Source organism: Rousettus aegyptiacus, unplaced genomic scaffold, assembly GCF_014176215.1.
Source record: "Rousettus aegyptiacus isolate mRouAeg1 unplaced genomic scaffold, mRouAeg1.p scaffold_m13_p_7, whole genome shotgun sequence".
NCBI lineage: Eukaryota > Metazoa > Chordata > Mammalia > Chiroptera > Pteropodidae > Rousettus > Rousettus aegyptiacus.
In genome coordinates, this window is record NW_023416310.1 from 47,574,834 (window position 1) to 47,591,979 (window position 17,146).

The 17,146-nt window shown below is 50.1% G+C and overlaps 2 protein-coding genes across 2 annotated transcripts; one reads left to right on the forward strand and one right to left on the reverse strand.

The window, feature by feature from the left end:
- Positions 1 to 486: 486 nt before the first annotated feature.
- On the forward strand, positions 487 to 12,273 carry SMYD5 (SMYD family member 5). Its single transcript, XM_016130641.2, has 13 exons — positions 487 to 596; positions 4,295 to 4,403; positions 5,192 to 5,331; positions 5,760 to 5,881; positions 6,281 to 6,350; positions 6,952 to 7,056; positions 7,891 to 7,953; positions 8,170 to 8,240; positions 8,550 to 8,656; positions 9,049 to 9,105; positions 9,916 to 10,010; positions 10,653 to 10,723; positions 10,824 to 12,273. Exons 1-13 carry the CDS (start codon positions 501 to 503, stop codon positions 10,966 to 10,968), a joined length of 1,251 nt encoding a protein of 416 aa, XP_015986127.2. The 5' UTR covers positions 487 to 500; the 3' UTR covers positions 10,969 to 12,273.
- A 439-nt stretch (positions 12,274 to 12,712) lies between these two features.
- On the reverse strand, positions 12,713 to 16,710 carry PRADC1 (protease associated domain containing 1). Its single transcript, XM_016130642.2, has 5 exons — positions 16,566 to 16,710; positions 14,550 to 14,650; positions 13,930 to 14,039; positions 13,485 to 13,652; positions 12,713 to 13,264 (listed from the first exon to the last, which is right to left on the reverse strand). The coding sequence occupies exons 1-5, from the start codon at positions 16,630 to 16,632 to the stop codon at positions 13,144 to 13,146; spliced, it is 567 nt and encodes a 188-aa protein (XP_015986128.1). The 5' UTR covers positions 16,633 to 16,710; the 3' UTR covers positions 12,713 to 13,143.
- Positions 16,711 to 17,146: the final 436 nt, after the last annotated feature.

Here is a 17,146-nt window from a genome sequence, read left to right on the forward strand (position 1 = left end):
GCTCCGCTGCCAGAGGGCCCAAGGAAAAGGGAAATCTTGCGCCAGACTGTGGGGTAAGCTAGTCAGTCCTTCCCTTTAGGCTGAGGTTCAGAGAGGACAGGAGTAGCTGGGCCCGTTGCCGTCCTACCCCTCGGCTGGGTCCAAAGACCGCTTTACAAAAGATGGGCACTGAATGGACAGAGACGACAGACAGACACACAAACTCGACACAGATGCACACATCAAAACTATACACCGCACACAGGCTCTACATACTGGTCATGAAGACAGACACAGATGCAAAACTTCACAGATATAAAAGCACAAAGGCAGGTCCAGCTCCCCGCAGTCAACAAACCTATGGACCTAAACATACGTAGGTCAAACAGACCCAAATTCGGAATCGCGGATGCATCAACCCCGGCAGCTTCCAGGACACTCACGGCGGAGTCGGGGCCAGTAGGGGCGGGGCTTTTCGGGTCGAGCGGGGTCAAGGGTCAGAAGGCGGAGGCGCGCCCAAGATGGCGGCCTCCATGTGCGACGTGTTCTCCTTCTGCGTGGGCGTGGCAGGCCGGGCCCGGATTGCCGTAGAAGTCCGATTTGTAAATAGCTCCAAGGTGAGGCCGGGGCGGACCCCGCCAAGAGACCCCACCCCGTCGGCTTTGTAGACAGCCCCCGCGAGACTCCAAGCCTGGAGCCTAGAGGCTCTTCTGCCGCTCGCGTGCTGCGGCCCGGCTCCTGCTCGCGGCCGGGTGCTCCCGGTCCCCGCGCACATGCTTCTGGTGCTGTAACGCGGTGGACAGGGGCTTCCAGAGTCTCTGTGCGCCCCCCCTTCTTCCGGCTCGCCCTGCGGCAGCCCTAATGCGGCTGCACCAGGAGGAGATGGGGAGCCAGCCCAGGCTGGGGGATATTGCTGCTGGGCCCTCATAGCTTTGGGCGGGGACTTGCTGAGCAGAGGGAACTGAGGTGTAAAAAAGCATGAGTCGTCAGGGAACTTTCTGAGTGAGATTCGGGTTGGGCATGAGGAGATAGGCCACGACCTTCACGAAGGGCCTTGGAGTGCTAAGGAATTTGGACCGGAGCCTGAGGCCCGTGACCATTCGAGGGGTTTGGGGAGACTGACATGATTTTGTCGTTTTATCGTTTTTTTTTAAAAGTTCGTTGTAGAAAAAAAATTTTAAATACATGTAAAGAAAGATAAGGTAAAAATCACTTATAATCCTATTCTTGTTCAAACATGTATAGGAACTCCTTTCTGATGCGGCAGTAAATCTATATCAATAAACCTATTTCTATGTATTAATTTTTAAGAGTTATAGTTAATTTCATGGAAGGGCCACAGTTCTCTCAACCAAATACTTATTAATGGGCCCTTATGTCTTATTTTTCATCTCTGAGGTCATAGGTCTGGTAGCTCATATTCTGTGCATGCATCCTTTTCTCTCAAGCACTGAGAATTTTCTTTCCTAGTTATTTTTGCCAGTTGATATGTACAAAATGGTATTGCTTTCTTCTCATTTACATTCCTTTGTTTACTAGTGAGGTCGAATAATTTATCCGGTGTAGGGGTTGTGTATATCCTTAGTTCTTGCCCTAGATATCAGCCTTTTAGTCATCTGTCTCCTGCTGTCAAGCACGTTCATACTGATCCAGTTCCCCAACCCAATCTTCCATTGCCCTCTTTCCACACCAGAGGCATCTGGAGCAAGCATTCCTCTTCTTCCATGGAAAATCAACTCTCCTACATCCTTGCTGTCAGCTGCTCACATTTCCATCTCCACCCTAGGGCATCTGGTACTCCTCATTGGATCAAGCTGATGGTGTCTCAGTTCCATTACTCTCAGCATGCAGAAGTATTCACTTTACCTTCACTTAGCCTCCTATCTCTCAGCCCCCTTCTTTCTTCACTTCTTCCCTCTCACTTCATTACTCCAGCTACTCTCCTTGTCTAATTGTGCTGTCCCAGCCTTCTGTCAAAACCTCAGCTCTGGAAGAATGAGCTGGCCACTCTCTCCATGACTACACCTGATCTGCTGCAGAAATAAATCACATACCTACCCAGACTTAGTGACAAGATAGATTATCATGCACTTTTGATGACTGTATTCATCAAGTGATATTGGTTTGTGATTTTTTGTGCTTTCAGGTTACCACATAAGTTATGCGTGTTTTTTAGTAAAATGGAGAAGCTTTACATTTTTTGTTATTTAAGTTTAGCATGACAACTATTTGGTTTGACCAAGCTGGCTTGTAAAACTATATAGACTGGGGGCCTCATGTGGGATAGTTGCCCACTTTTTCTATTGCTTCCGTAGATATTGGCAGGAATGCTTTTTAAAAATTTACCAACTATTATGCCAGAGATGTGACCAATCACAACAGAAATCTGATCAAATACAGTGGATGCCATCCAAAATGCCATACTGGCGCACTACAGCCAGAAACAGCACCACTTATTAGTCTGTCTAGGCTTTCTTACTTTTGTGTTCAGTTTTGGTAATTTACATTTTTTTATAAAATCGTCCCTTAATAAAGATTTTAAAATTTACTACATGGTCTTAGAGTTTTGCACAATCTTTTTATAAAAATTATTTTTCAAATTGGAACTATCTTGCATAGTTGGTGCCCTTTTCATTCAGGTTCAGTTCTCTCCAACCTTCTTAGAAATACAAATTAAAAGCTATTTTCTTCAAACACTTTTATACGTTTTGGGGATAAGTGGCTTCATAAAGGAATAGCTCTGCTTTTTGTTTTGTTTTGATTACTAGATATCTTTTACATTTGGTCTTTGAGAAAGAGATCAATATATGTTTCATTGTGATTTGAGATTATCAGATAATGTCGGCTCTTGTTCATATCTTTTTGTCAAATAACGGATGGCCAAGTTTTCATCTTGCTAGACTGAGTCCCAGGGGCTACAAGGTGTAGAGGTGGGGCTTCCAGGAAGACAACCAAGAGTGCCTCCACAGCTTTGCCCAAAGGTTTTGTTCCAGCTGCCCCACTCAACTGTTAGAGCTCCTAGAGTTGTTCACAGGGTTGAGATTTGTGGCTCATGGGTTGCTGAGGGCCTGTCTTAGTCAACATTTCCCTGCTGCTCTGCCTTTGGAAGGTGCCCCTGTCTAGCCAAAGCACCAATGCTAGAAAGGAACAAGGAACTACCCAGGAGGCCACATGACAGAACATTTCACTGCTGTGTTGATCCTTTTTCTTTCTTTCCCTTTTTGTGACAGTTCAGTGTTGGCAGGGGCACCACCTCTCTTCTCTAAGTGAATAGTGGGAGTAAGTGCCCAGTGGGGCCAGTAACTTGCTTGTGTTCTGAAACTGTCTCCTGAATCCCTTTGCACATCTGACAGATGTCAACTTGGTGATTGTTTTCTCATCCTTCATCCCTTACCTGATGTACATGATGCTTTAGACCAGTGCTTCTCAAACTTCAACATGCATACAAATCACATGGGAAACTTGTTAAAGTACAGATTCTGATCCAGCAGTTCTGGGCTAGGGCCTGAGATTCTGCATTTTTAAGGGTCTCCCAACCGATGCCCAGGCTGCCAGTCCATCCCCTCACTTTGAGTAGTAAGGAGCTAAAGCTCATGAGGCATGTTCATCTGTGCTATAGCCTTGTACCCTGGAAACTAGCTAGTAGGTATTGTCATAATACTTATTTCTCATATGGGAAACAGATACAAAGAAGTGAAGAAATTAGCTCAGAGGTTACAGCAAGTTAGCATTAGGACTGGCGCTAGGTTTAGTCATTTCAAAGTAACCCTTTGAGAAATCGTTGGGTGCCAGGTACTATACCAGGTGCCACAAGTACCCAGCCAAACCGAGAAGTAGGGCACATTCTACCCCAAACTAGGCCTCCCTCTCCCATGGTGTAGGATTTCTTTGCAACTCTGAACAGCAGCAATACTGCCAAGATCTTGGAGGGGTGTGTAGGAGACTCAGAGAAGGCTGCCCTGCGTTACAGCTTCTGTTACTGGAGGCCCCAGCCTGCTATGAGTCTTGGTCCTGCTCTGACCATTCTAAAAATTCTCCTCTGAATAGTCTGAGATCCTGATATGTTGGCTCCCTCCCCACCGCAGAGCTTCTGCTCTGTACAGGCTGAAAGAAGTGTGACTAAAAGTAGGTCAGAACTGCACTTCTAGAGGAAGCAGTTATGGGGTACTGACCGTGCTTCATGAACCCTCCCAAGATAGAGGCCTCTGCTGACAGGGAGCATGTGGGAGTGAGGCTGGGTGGATCTCTGGGAGCCCTTGGAACTATGTCCTCTGTCTCTTCTAATGGCCATCCTGTTCCTTCTCTGCCTTCTTAGGGGAAGGGCCTATTTGCCACACAACTTATCCGGAAGGGGGAGACCATCTTCGTAGAACGGCCCCTAGTGGCTGCACAGTTTCTCTGGAATGCCCTTTATCGCTACCGAGGTGAGCACATCTCAGTCCACTCTTCTGGCTCCTGGGCCCAGCTGCCTTTGTGCATGGAAGAGAGCTGCGTACATCCCTACTGGTGGATGTCTCTGAGACTCCAGGTGTTGAGAGGAAAGGCTATCTTCCCTTGGAGAACTGCTCCTTAGAACTGTGCCTCTCTTTGATCTTGAGCTACTTGGGACTGTGAACCTATAAGAGAGAGGTTCTTCCAAAGTGCTCCCTGGGGGGAGGATTGTCAGTCACGGGTACTCAGAGACTAGCCCCATAGTATAAGGACTGGATGTCATGCTGAAGGGCTCTATATCAAAGTGGAGCCCTCTACCAAGAGGAGGCCACACGCTCTTTGGTCAGAAAAGGCCATGTTGGGGGTCAGAAGGAAGGGGATTCCCTCAGCTTTGCCAGCCACATGCTTTTTCTACACTTTTCTTAGGCCAGAGACAAATTATGGAAGGAAGGTCACTTGGCTCTAGAATGTGGAGATAACCCAGTCTCGGGGAGGGGAGGGGAGCCCCACAAACTAAGTCCCATAGAGAAGCAGGGAGAATCTGACAAGCATAGTGGGGACTCCAGAAAGGGAAGAGGGAATCATCTACCTTTGAATGCATGTGAAATTCATTCATTCACTCCATTCTTTAACATATTCATTCACTCACTTTACAAATGTTTATTGAACACCTATTATGTGCCCGGTACTATTCTAGCCCTGGGGATACTGCTGTGAAAAGGACAAATATGGCCTCTGCTCTCAGTACACTTACACTGTTACATCTGGCTCTGTCCTTCAGCCTGTGACCATTGCCTCCGGGCACTGGAAAAGGCAGAGGAGAATGCTCAGAGGCTGACTGGGAAACCTGGCCAGGTGCTGCCTCACCCCGAACTATGCACAGTGCACAAGGACCTCCACCAGAACTGTCCCCACTGCCAGGTGAGTGTCCTTGGGGAGTGTACCTGAAAGGGGCCGACAGAGTCCTCTGGGGAGACAGGAGTGAGGACAGCCCTGGTCCCGGCCCTTGAGAGGCAGAGTAGGATAAGACATTGAAAGGTTCAGCTAGTGTTGCAGTTCTGTCCTCCCTGTTCCAGTTCCACTGTCTAGAAAATAGGCTTGGCAGGAGCTTGCCCTCTTCCTAGGAGCCTGGTGGGGCTCGCCTCTCAACCAGCACAGTTCTTTCCCATGATTTTACAAGCCCGGATTAGGTGCCCCCCTCACCATATGCTTTCTCACATCATAGTACCACTGAGCACAGGTGCTGTTTGCGGAAGGAATGCAGTTAGAGGAGGTGAGTACCATGTAGGATGTCTGTGCCCCACCCCATGGCCAGATCCTACGGTGCTGACATCCACCTCCTCCAACAGGTGATGTACTGCAGTGCAGAATGTCGGCTAGCAGCTGCTGAGCAATACCATCAAGTCTTGTGCCCAGGCCCCTCCCAGGATGACCCCCTGCATCCTCTCAATAAGCTTCAGGAAGCATGGAGGTAGGTGGCATTTTATCTCTTTTTTCCTTTATCTTTCCCTCCCTGCCTGCCTGTCTAGGCTCAGCAGATGCAGCTGTCTTTCCTAAGTTTCCCCTCCAAGCTCCCCCCTCCAGCCCCAGATTTTCCCCCCATTCTTAGAATTAAACAGAGGTCATATCACCCAAGCCCCTGCCTTTAGTCTGACTTGCCAGTCCCACCAGCCTCAGCATTTTACAGACTCCAGAAAGAGTCCCATTAAGTCCATAGGAGTATAAAGCCCTACCTGAGCCCTTGCTGATGACATTCTTTGGTTATGAATAGGGTTGGTAGGAAGGATTCTCTGTAGCAGTCAGACTAGACTTCCTTGAACTCAGCTATTGGGAGGGAATTTCAAGGCCAAATATTTTTCTTTCTTCCCAGAAGTGTTCACTACCCCCCTGAGACTGCCAGCATCATGTTGATGGCCCGGATGGTGGCCACAGTAAAGCAGGTGAGCCCACCTGATCCTCCCCAGGAAGCTGACTCTGGCCTCATTCAGCCCTCAGCCTTAGTCTCTTCCTCACCTCAAGACCCTGGCTTGGATGCAGAGTTCTTCCTGAGCTTCTCAAGGATAGCTGCTTACTCTGTAAACCTTAGGAGTCACTAACTGTAAATCTGGCAGGGGAACTGGGGGCTCATCTTGCCTGTAGTCTTTGATCTATGAGAAGACCTCTTGTGCAGCTGCAGTTCACGCATTCGATTTGTAAGTGCCACTTTTTTAGGATTGTGTGTCTTACATAAAGCAAGAAAAGCCATTCTAACCCCTTCTGTTAACATTGCTTCTCCTCAGCTTCATTCTCCCGTTTTTTCAAGTGTTGAATTGGCTTGCTTGGCTCCAGTTGGGGAGATGGTTGGGGGTATGCAGGGTGGGGAGGAAGTCCCTAAGCAGGGGAAGGGTCTACCTAGAAGCTTAGGTGTGATGGTCTTTCCCTCATGGCACGGGCTTTAGAATCATAGGCTACCCCTCCTACATGGGTGAGAGTGGCAGTAAAGATGTGGGTGTCGTGAGTCCATGTGTGAACATGACCCTGAAATATATTTGTTCACTGTAGGCTAAGGATAAGGATCGTTGGATCAGGCTTTTCTCCCAGTTCTGTAATAAAACAGCCAATGAGGAGGAGGAAATTGTCCACAAACTCTTGGGGGACAAATTCAAGGTTGGTCTTCTCCCATGATACCCCCCACCCAATACCTCAGATGTTCTGTGACTATGTAAGGAGAGTTCCATGTTTGGTCCCTTCCCAGCCACAGGAAGGGGTTAGAGCCTAAGGCCAAAAATCTATTCAGAGGACTCACCTTCCTGCTGCTGTTTAACTTTGTGACCTTAAGTGGACCGAAAACTGGGAAGTAGGGTGATGACAGAGGAAGGAGGCGTTGGGTGCCCTGATGTGGAAAGGCAGGACTTCATGATAAGAGCTGTGTGCAAATCAGGTATAATGGAAAATGGAGGGTTAGGGGTTCACAGGGTCAGGGAGCAGTGTGAAAAAGGAGAGTGGTAGCTGCCAATATACTGAGTGCCCACTCCCAATCAAAGAATTACAAATTCTCACTGAGGACAGCAGACTTCCACACAGGAGCTGCCTGAAGGTGGAGGTAGGGGTGTGAAAGTTCATCTGGAGTGGGCTTTCCTGCATTGAATTCTGAGGAAAGGATGGGGAGAGTCAAGCTGATCTGGAGGCAGGTTAGGGGAGCCTAGAAGGTGGTGGTGAGGACACATGTTCCAAGCCCAGCTTCCTCAGCCTGGCCGGTATGAGTGCTAGAAGATAGGGAGGGCTTTGGGGTTCACCACTCTGGGTGGAAGCAGGCCAGTGGATTGTCATGGTTCTTTGGAGATAAAAATTCTGTGGCCTTCCTTTGCCCCCAGGGAAAGCTCAGAGCTCAGTCTACAGAGCTGGCCCTTTTCCTTCTCTTGCATGGTTTTCTGGGCCCTGCCTGGGTGCTAATGGGAAATCCTCAGGGATGCAAGTCTTTCCCTGCTTCCCGTAAACTAGGGCCAGCTGGAACATCTGCGGAGACTCTTCACAGAGGCCCTTTATGAGGAAGCGCTCAGCCAGGTGAGTGTGCGGAAGGAGGGATCAATGTCCTCTCCAGTCACTCCAGCTCTCCAGGAGCAACTGAGTCAGCATCTTCTACTGGCACAGCTCGGCCTGAGCTGACATGGCCTTCTGGAGTTGGGATGGGACTGACTCACGGAAGACTTCCTGAACAGAGAGTTATATCAGGAAGAAAACCAAGTGGCCGTAACCTAAGTGCTCTCTTTCTCCCCACAGTGGTTCACTCCAGATGGATTCCGGTCTCTCTTTGCTCTTGTTGGGACCAATGGCCAAGGAATTGGGACCAGGTTAGGAGACAATGTTCCAGATATATTGGACTTATCCCTCAGGGCTCTGGTGGGATATTGACTGAGGAAGGTAGCCCCACAGGGTTAGGGCGGAGCATGGTGTGACTTTGTGCCCAGAATGCTGGACTGGACACAGTAATGGGGATCAGAAAGACTGAGGTGGGTGGAGTCTGCTCTTGGGAGTCTTGATCTTTTGGGGAAGCGAGGGCTCCCACCCTGAAGAAAGAAATGGGTTTAACTTGCCCGGAGGTGGAGAGCCTTGTGAGCTGGGCCTTCTCCTCTCCAATCACGGTTGCCTGGGACTCCCAGCTCCCTGAGCCAGTGGGTCCATGCCTGTGATGCTCTGGAGCTGAAGCCTCAGGACCGCGAGCAGCTGGATGCCTTCATAGACCAGCTGTACAAGGACATCGAGGCAGGTTGGTGAGATCGAGAGGCCCCCCCCGCCCCCATCAGATAGTAGACCTGGTCTTCTCCTAAGGACCTCTGAGTTGAGGGTGGGGGACATAATCCCTGTATGACTGTGGGAAGCTTCAGATCTGTCCATGAGACACATAGATGAGAAATGGCCCTGAGATCCATGCAGAGGCCCGATGCTGGGGGTGGGGGAGTGCTGGACAAATAGGGTGCTGTCATTTATAGAAAAACAAAGCTTATGCCTCAGAGATGTAAGTTTAGTTGAAATGGTAGGGATCAGGTGTATTAGTGTAATGGGGTGACAGAACAGTGAGCCAGTGCCTGTCCTTATAAACCTAGTTTACTTTTCCCTATAAAATGGGTAGAATAACATCTGCATATTACTGTCTTACAGCAACTGGAGAGTTTCTTAACTGTGAAGGATCAGGCCTCTTTGTACTTCAGAGCTGCTGTGAGTCCTGGCATTGAGGGTGGCCTTGCAGCCATAGTTCATCTCTTTCATTTGGCCCCTTCTAGGCTGGTGGGGTTGAGTCTGAGAGTGGGGTTAGGTCTGAGCTTTCTTGGAGATTGCTCTCCGCCTTTTCGGTCCATCAGTTTTTCATTCATTCATTCATTCATTGAACTGCTCATTCCTTAAAATACGTTTATATATAAAACCTTCCAGTAGGCTAGGTTCTGTGCTCTGGCAGGGCGCAGAGTTCTGATTTTCACAAAGGAAGCATGGGCTGTTCACCACCACTGCCATGTGAGATTTGGCAGGGGAGTGTCATGAGAGCCTGGAAGGCCCTCAGTATCCTGGGAGGAGGGAGCTCAAGCTAGCAGGCAGTCTCATCACCACCTGATGGGGAGGGGTAGAGTTAGCTCAGACCATTATCTGTTGAATATATCCCAGCGTCCCACCCTCTGGTTTTCTCACTTCAGACCCCTCCTCTCAGGCTCCAGGGCCACTCTACCCTCCCAAGCTAGGCTTTCAGAGGGCCTGACTCAGATGTCACCAGCCATCCATTAGCAGACAGGACTGAGTCAGTGGTCTGGCCTGGGAAGCCTTTTCATAGAGAGAGTGATGTGGGTGTGCATTTGTGCCTGTGCTGTATGGTCTTCAGGAAAGAGCACTGAACAGGAAACTTGAGTTCCAGGACCTAGGCAGCCTTCACTGAGATCGAAGAATAAGGAAAGATGGGACCTAATGCTTTGCAGAGTTGAGTTGAGGCTATTATTTTCATTAATCAGCAGTCCTCATTACTTGCCTCTTGTGACCCAGGCAACCACAGCTGTGTCCCCAATGCAGAGACCTCCTTTCCAGAAAACAACTTCCTTTTGCATGTCACTGCCCTGGAGGATATTAAGCCAGGAGAGGTGAGGGGGCATGGAGCTGTGGGTGGGTAAGGGTGGGAAGTGGACCTTCTCTCCAGAGACTGGGAGCAACAGAGGCTACAGCCCCAAGTTCAGGCTGTTCAGTTTAATCCCCCGTGCCCCAGAGCAGAAGTTTTTCCCATGGGTATGCTCTAATCCCATTCCACTTCTTCAAAAAATAACTCCAGATAGCTTCCGAGCAATGTTTGAGAGACAGCTATGTGCCAGGTTCTTGTCCCAGCCACCTTTCGAGCAACAAATCTGAAGCTTCTGAGAAAGCATGGTTCTTTGTGGCTTGGCCTATGGGGCACTAGCTAGTATGGTTTTGGGGTCCTGGCTTTTCGCACAGGGCACAGAGCCTTGTTGCATCTTCTTCCAGGACAAGTAGCATTGCACCAAGATAACCTCTTAACCCAGCTATAGACCTTGGCCCTTGGCTAGAGGCTAATTGCAGTCACCTCTATCTCCGGTGCAGATTGTAGAGCCTCACAGTGGCCTGCTTTCTGAGGCCACAGGGGAATGGATCAGGGTAGCCCGCCCCTTCACTAAAAGGCATCTCAGGCCCCTGGGGACAGGGCAGTGGTTGGGGAGGCCCTAATCTCATCTAATAGAGACCATAGACCCCTCCTCTCCTCTGCCCTCCAGGAAATCTGTATCAGCTACTTAGACTGCTGTCAGCGGGAGCGCAGCCGCCACAGCCGCCACAAGATCCTCAGGTGCCAGCTGGGGACGTGGTGGGCAGCTGGGCTCTGGGGTCCTCCATCCTGGTGGCTGCCTAACTTTTCACCCTCACCACTATCCCCCCACTCACTGCAGGGAGAACTATCTGTTTGTCTGTTCCTGCCCCAAATGTCTGGCAGAGGCTGATGAACCCAATGTGACCTCAGAGGAAGAGGACGAAGAGGAAGAGGAAGGAGAGCCAGAAGACGCAGAGCTAGGGGATGAGATGACTGATGTGTGATGTTTCCCTGCCTGGAAAGGGCCCTACCCCAGACCCTGTCAGAAAAGGGGGCCTTCCCCCAGAGAAGAGGTTTGGAAGCAACTCCCCTCTCCCGTTGCCTGCTTCCCCTTATCCCAGCCCTGTTTTCTACTGGAGAGTAAGACAAAGGCTGGACTCTAGGCGCTCCACCCCCAACCAGAGGTCATGCCCTGGACACTGCTGCTGAGTGGCTCAGCTTCTGCGTTGTCACTGAGCCTCAGAACTTGCCTCCTCATGAAGTACTCCACTCTAGGGTGTGAGCAGCTGGAACCAAGGTCAGGTCTGAACAGTGTTTCTTCCCCTTGGCCCCATTGCCACACTTAGCCATCCACCTGAGCTTTACCCCTCTCAACTTGCTGTGGAGAGGGTGACAAAGTGGCAGTCTGAGAACAGCCGTACTTCACTGAAGAAAGGAGAGAGGGTAAGATGCCTTCACCTTCTTCCCCATCTCCCACCACTGTAGCTGATAAAGCGACTGCCTGACCACTAGCACAGCTAGGATAGGCAGGAAGGAAGAACTGGGCCTCCAGAACAGCTTCTTTAAGAGTCTGTGCCGGGGAACACTGAACCAGGGGGATTACCTCCCTCTCCCCACTCTTACCATTTGGACATCTGAGGGAGTGGAGATTAACCCCTTCCCCACACTCCAGAATCTCTGTACCTTGTGCCTTGACTCTCAGTCCCCAGCATGGTGGCTAGCCCCTGAAGTATGGAAGAGACCTCTTCCTCCCTCAGGAGAGGCGTGTAGGGTATCATCACCCCTTCCTCACAGTCTTCTTCCCATTGAGGACTCCAGCACCCCTGGGGGACAACAGGTCTGTGTTCCTTAACTTAGGATGTTCTAGAGTCTTCCCTGGGACCACTTGAACATGGGTCAGTGAGGGGCTCTCTGGCCTCAGTCTCCATCTTTAGGGTCTCCACAGGGGAGCATTGAAGTCTTTCAGAAACCCAAGGAGCTAGGCTAGATCCTTGAAGATTAGCTCTGTGTCTCCCTGCCCCAGATGAGCACTACCCCTCACTCCTGGATTGGGCGCTGTGGGAATTATAATCCATCACTCACAATTCCTTTCTGCCTACCTTCCCTGAGGGGCCTGCCATATCCCCCTGCTGAGGGATCCCAGGCAGGCAGGGGTCTGTCACACAGGCTCTTTCCTGAATCATGAGCCAGGTATAACCTACCTGTCTGGCCTGTTGGGTTCTTATTCCTTCACAGCAGCCAGCATCCCCTCCCACCTCTGCCTGCCTACTCTTCTCAATAAAATGAGTGGTGACAGGCCTCTGCAGGAATGCTTGGTGGAGAATGACTTGACAAGCTGCTAGGGGCATGCAGCAGTCACGTAGGTGGCACAAAGGCACATTGGGTAGCCCAGGTAATGGCAGGATGTGGGAGCTCAGCTCCCCAATTGGGGCTCATCTCTGGTCTCATCTACACTCTGATGTGCTAATGTTTCTAAGTCCTCAAGCAAGGGTCTTCCGTGGTCCAGTGTGGATCCCTAGCATCAGGCAGCAAGGTGAGTCTTCTCAGTGGACTAAACTAAAGCTCCTGAGATCTTATGAACGAAGCTGTGTTGGGATCCAAGATTATCAGTCTGAGGACTGATCCTAAAGGACAAGTCATTAATCCTCTCGGGGCCTCAATTTCTTCCCCTCAACACAAGGACATGAGACCAGATGAATGAGTTTGAAGGCCCCTCCCACCCTTGTGTGCTCTTATTCTAGGACACAGTTACAACCCTGATGAAAGCCTTTATTGCTAAAAAGTCAGTGAGGGTTTATTAAGTTCTCAAACACCAGCTCTTTAAACCAGTCCAGCAAAAGACACTAAGAGATGTCCTGGGTGGGGGAGGCTGGGGCCAGGTAGAATGTGACAGGTCACAGATGGCTCTCAGGCCACCTCCCTTTAGCCTCTTTTGTTCCAGATTCTAGCCAAGAAGCCCTGGCTCTTGCCCTTTCCTGTAGCATGAGACACCCTTGGGGATCCTGGGGAAATGAAATCACTGGCATGGCTTCCCTTAGCCTAGCCAAGGCCCAAGCCTTTTTTCTCTACCTGGCTCCACCTGTCCCCAAGGGCTACTCCCAAGTCTCAAACAGCAGAATTCTTGGATTTCCCCTTCCCAGCCCAGAGTTGTTTATGGCTGGAAGGTGAAACCAACTCTTCTACCAGAAGGTCCAGGGTGGTTGCAGCAACTCAAAGGTGGGGATGCTCGTGACATTTACTGGGATGGAAATGATGGCCCATGGCAGCCCATGTTGTTCCAGGGAGCGGCGGATCATGTAGCTGGGAAGGCATGAAGAGAAGTGGCCATGGTCACTTTCTTTGGATCCCATCATGCCCTACTGTCCCCATCACTGGGAATTTCACAGCCCAAGGGCTTTTTTGGCCTTCCAGCTAGGGTACCCCAAGATGAGGCTTGTGGGTCGGGACTGGTGTTTGCCCTTTACCTCCCCAAGTCATGGCACCCAGACCGGTGCAACAGCCAGAATCAAGGAGCCCTCACCCATCTCGGCCGAGTAGGAAGAGGGCAGGGATGTCGGCTGTGCGCTGGGTACTATCCTGGATCATCTCCACGTAGAAGCTGTCATTGTCAACTGCGTTGTCAGAGATGATTACTGCCCGCCCGCCGTGCTCCTGAACCACCCGGGTCTTAGAGAGGAAGGAGCAGCCCCTGGAATAGATAGTGATGAGACCAAAGGAAAGGAGGCAGGGCCCTAGCCACCCCTCCCCAGGCTGTCACCCTAAAATGAAAAAAAGACCATGGATAGTTTTTAATAAAGGCTTATAAATAAATGGCCAAAAGGCATGGCTAATCTTAAGACATTTCTTAAAGACCCTTAAAATGATGAATTATTTAAAAACTATTTCAAAGCACCACCACCACGACTGATCTCAGTATCTAGCCTATGCCTACCCTCCCCTTGTGCCAGTGCCTGTCCGCTCCTCACCCCCTCTCCACCAGAGCGATCTGATCCTGGATGAAGAAACCGTTGCTGAGTTCTCCACAGGCCTCTGAAGGTTCCGCAGGGACAAGATGAATCTGCTCATACCTTGTGTGCTGAAAGACATTTAGACAGGTTAGAGTATGAAGAGATGCACCTGCTTTAGGACCAGGCTGACAATCCCGTCTTATCAGTTCACAAAAGTGAGAAGGAAGAGAGTGGTTTCTGTTTGCTGGAAACAACATCCTCACAAAAGCTTATCTAGTTGTCCCACCCTAACCTACCTTTTCACAAGATAGCAGGGGAGTGGGTATGGACCCAGAGATGGAAAATAATTTGCCTTAAGTCATGTCATTCAGAGGTAGAACTGGCAGGGCCCTTGGTTTTTCACTATTTCATGTTCCCAAACATAGTTGGTCCCTCTGTGGTGTCCAGGTCTGTATTATGCCCAGGGAAATAGCTGAAAGCCCTTACTGCACTGCAGTCCCTGGAGGACAGAACTGGATTCTGCTCCCTTTTCTGTCCCAGCACTCAAAGGATTGGTTGAAGGGATGAGAGGGCCACCTTGGTTTAGTAGGGGAAAGATGGAGACAGGATCAGAGATGAGGGGCTCTCCCTGAACTTACAAAGATACCACCAAAGTCCTTTGCAGGTGTAGCTGTGAAAATATATCGAATGTCTCCAGGACTCAGCACTTGGAAGTACAAATAATCATGGATACGTAAGCCTGAAAAGTAAAGAATACAAGTGAGAAGTTTCCATGAACCCTGTGTCTTCAATTGGGCTGGCTATAGTCTGGGCCCAGGGACCTAGCTTCAGCCAAGTGAGTCCTCCAGGTGGGTGAGGTAGATGGTCCTAGCCCTGGGGAGGATAGAGTTGATGCACAGTTAATGACCACCAAAATTTATAGCTGCTGCTGGTGAGCCAGGAAGACTGAGTGCTCTAGTGTTGGCTCTCTCAGGGTTAATCCATCTTAGCTCTAGTGCTATCTCTCTGAGGATTAATCCATCTTTGTTCTGAAGTGGACCTGAGCTTTTCAAGGTGGAGATGTGGTATTCTGGATACAAAATTCTCACTAAAATGTAAAAGTTGACTCTCTGGTCCCACTGCCATCCTTCTAGTCCACTATCATTTCTGTCCTGACTGGTTTTCTGTCTCCATTCTTGCTCCTTAAGGTCCATTCCCCAAACAATAGCCAATGATCTTCTTAAAACATCTTAAAGCAAATATCATGTCACCACTCCCATGGCTTCAATACCCTTCAATGACATCCCTTTCACTTAAAATCTAGACTCTTAACTGTGGGCTGCAAGGCCCTGCTCCATCTGTCCCTTGCTTGTTACTCTAACCTCATCTCCTTCCTCTGTTCAAGCTACACTGCCTCGTTTCAGTTTCTTCACTCTGAGTCTTCTTACAAGCTGTTTGCTCTCTCTGGGAGAATTCCTACCTGCACCCCACCTCACCTCTACCTCTTTACCTGTCTCACTCCTACTCATGTGTTAGATCACAGCTTAAATGTCACCTTCTCAGCAAAACCTGCCCTATGACTGCCCTCCTTTTATGCCCATTCAAAATGTACTTTTTCTCCATTGACAATTTCAATACAGTTTGTAATTATACAGTATTCATCATTTTTTGTTTAATGTCTGTCTCCTCTACCACGGCAAAGATAAGTCTTCATTCAATGCTCTATCCACATTACCTAACCCAGTGGCTAGGATAAAGTGGGTGCACAGTAAAGGTTGTTAAATGAAAAACAATAATTTGCAGCTCTGCTGCACTGAGGAAGACAATTGTCAGAACCAGATTTTTCTGGGGTGTGGGAACTTCTCTTCAGCACTAAAATGTAATGTTTCACCTAGACTTGAGTCCCTGGTTTCCTTAGCCCAGAGAGACAAGAATGCGGAAGGATGGAAGCTGCTGCCATGGGTCCATTAGTCAACAAAACACCAAACCACTACTGTGTGCCGGGGTTGGGGCTGTTTGTAGTTTTAGTTGTCCTTGTCTACTCCCCAAATCATAGCCCCAGGTAGAGCTCCACTGCCTTGGTACCAGGCTATACAGCTTTTTATCCTGGACTTTACAGACACACTCCCAGGAAGCCTTCCTAGATTAGCACTAAACTCCCCTCCTCCCCACACATATTTGCCTGGCCTTTGTATCTGCTGATCTGTGTAAATTAAGCATGGTATACATATGTATATGGTTGTATAAGTTTCTGTACCCGTGTAGGTGCAAACAGGTTGTGTGTGTACGTCTGTGCTTGTGTGTGTAAGCCCACGTGTAGGAATGTGTGTTCCAGTATATGTGAGTGCTCACATACATATTTCCAGCTTGTAGGGTCTCTAGTTCTCCTTTGTTCTTCCTTTTGGTCGCTCCCTCAGCCACCTGGGTCGGCGTTAGTGGGGGTAGGGGAAAGTCTTGCTTCGACGTGGGGAGGAGATGAGGACTCAGAGCCCAGCCGCAGGCCGCGCCCTACTCAAGTCCCTGAGAACCAGCACCCACCCACTCCAGCCTCCCGTCCCCGGACCTGCCCTGCTCCAAACTCGCAGGGTCCCCAAGGTGACCTGTGGCCCCCGGCCCGAACCGTGCGCAAGCTGCATGGCCCGTCCCTCAACACAGCCCCGCCCGTTGCTACTAACCGTGAGCCGTGACGCATGCGGGGAGCCAGATCACGAGACACCACCAGCCCGCGGCGCCGAGGACCATCTCCAGGGCCCGGCTAGGAGCCGCTTCCTCCAGCCGCCCCGCCGCGCGTTGCTCGCCGGACTTTAGCCTGACAGCTGCTCTGGCCTCCCGCCCCCAGACCCGCTCTTGCCTCTGGTTGGCGGATGGAAGCGAGCCCCACACTGATTGGCTCTGGTGCCTGCTCATGTAGCCACACTTTCCGCTCTGCGCCTTAGCCCACTTCCTATTGGTCAAGAGAAGTGAGGCCGAGGGCTGATTTGTCTAAACTCTTAACAGCAACTGCCGGCCCCCACCCCAGCCCCACCCTAGCATTTCTCTGCGACTTTCCAGGACGTCGCGGCCTGGTGGTGGGGGCTGGCGGGGGAGCACAGGGAATTGGAAGTGGTTTCCTCGCAAGACTTACTCGCTTCAGTTGCTGTCAATTTTTGCGGTCTCAGCGTGATTCTCCCCTCAGCCGCCTCGCACGACAGTGATTTGCCTTTCTTCCCCCTGCCCTTTCCTCCTTCCCTACCCGCTTCTTGGGCAAGTATTCGTC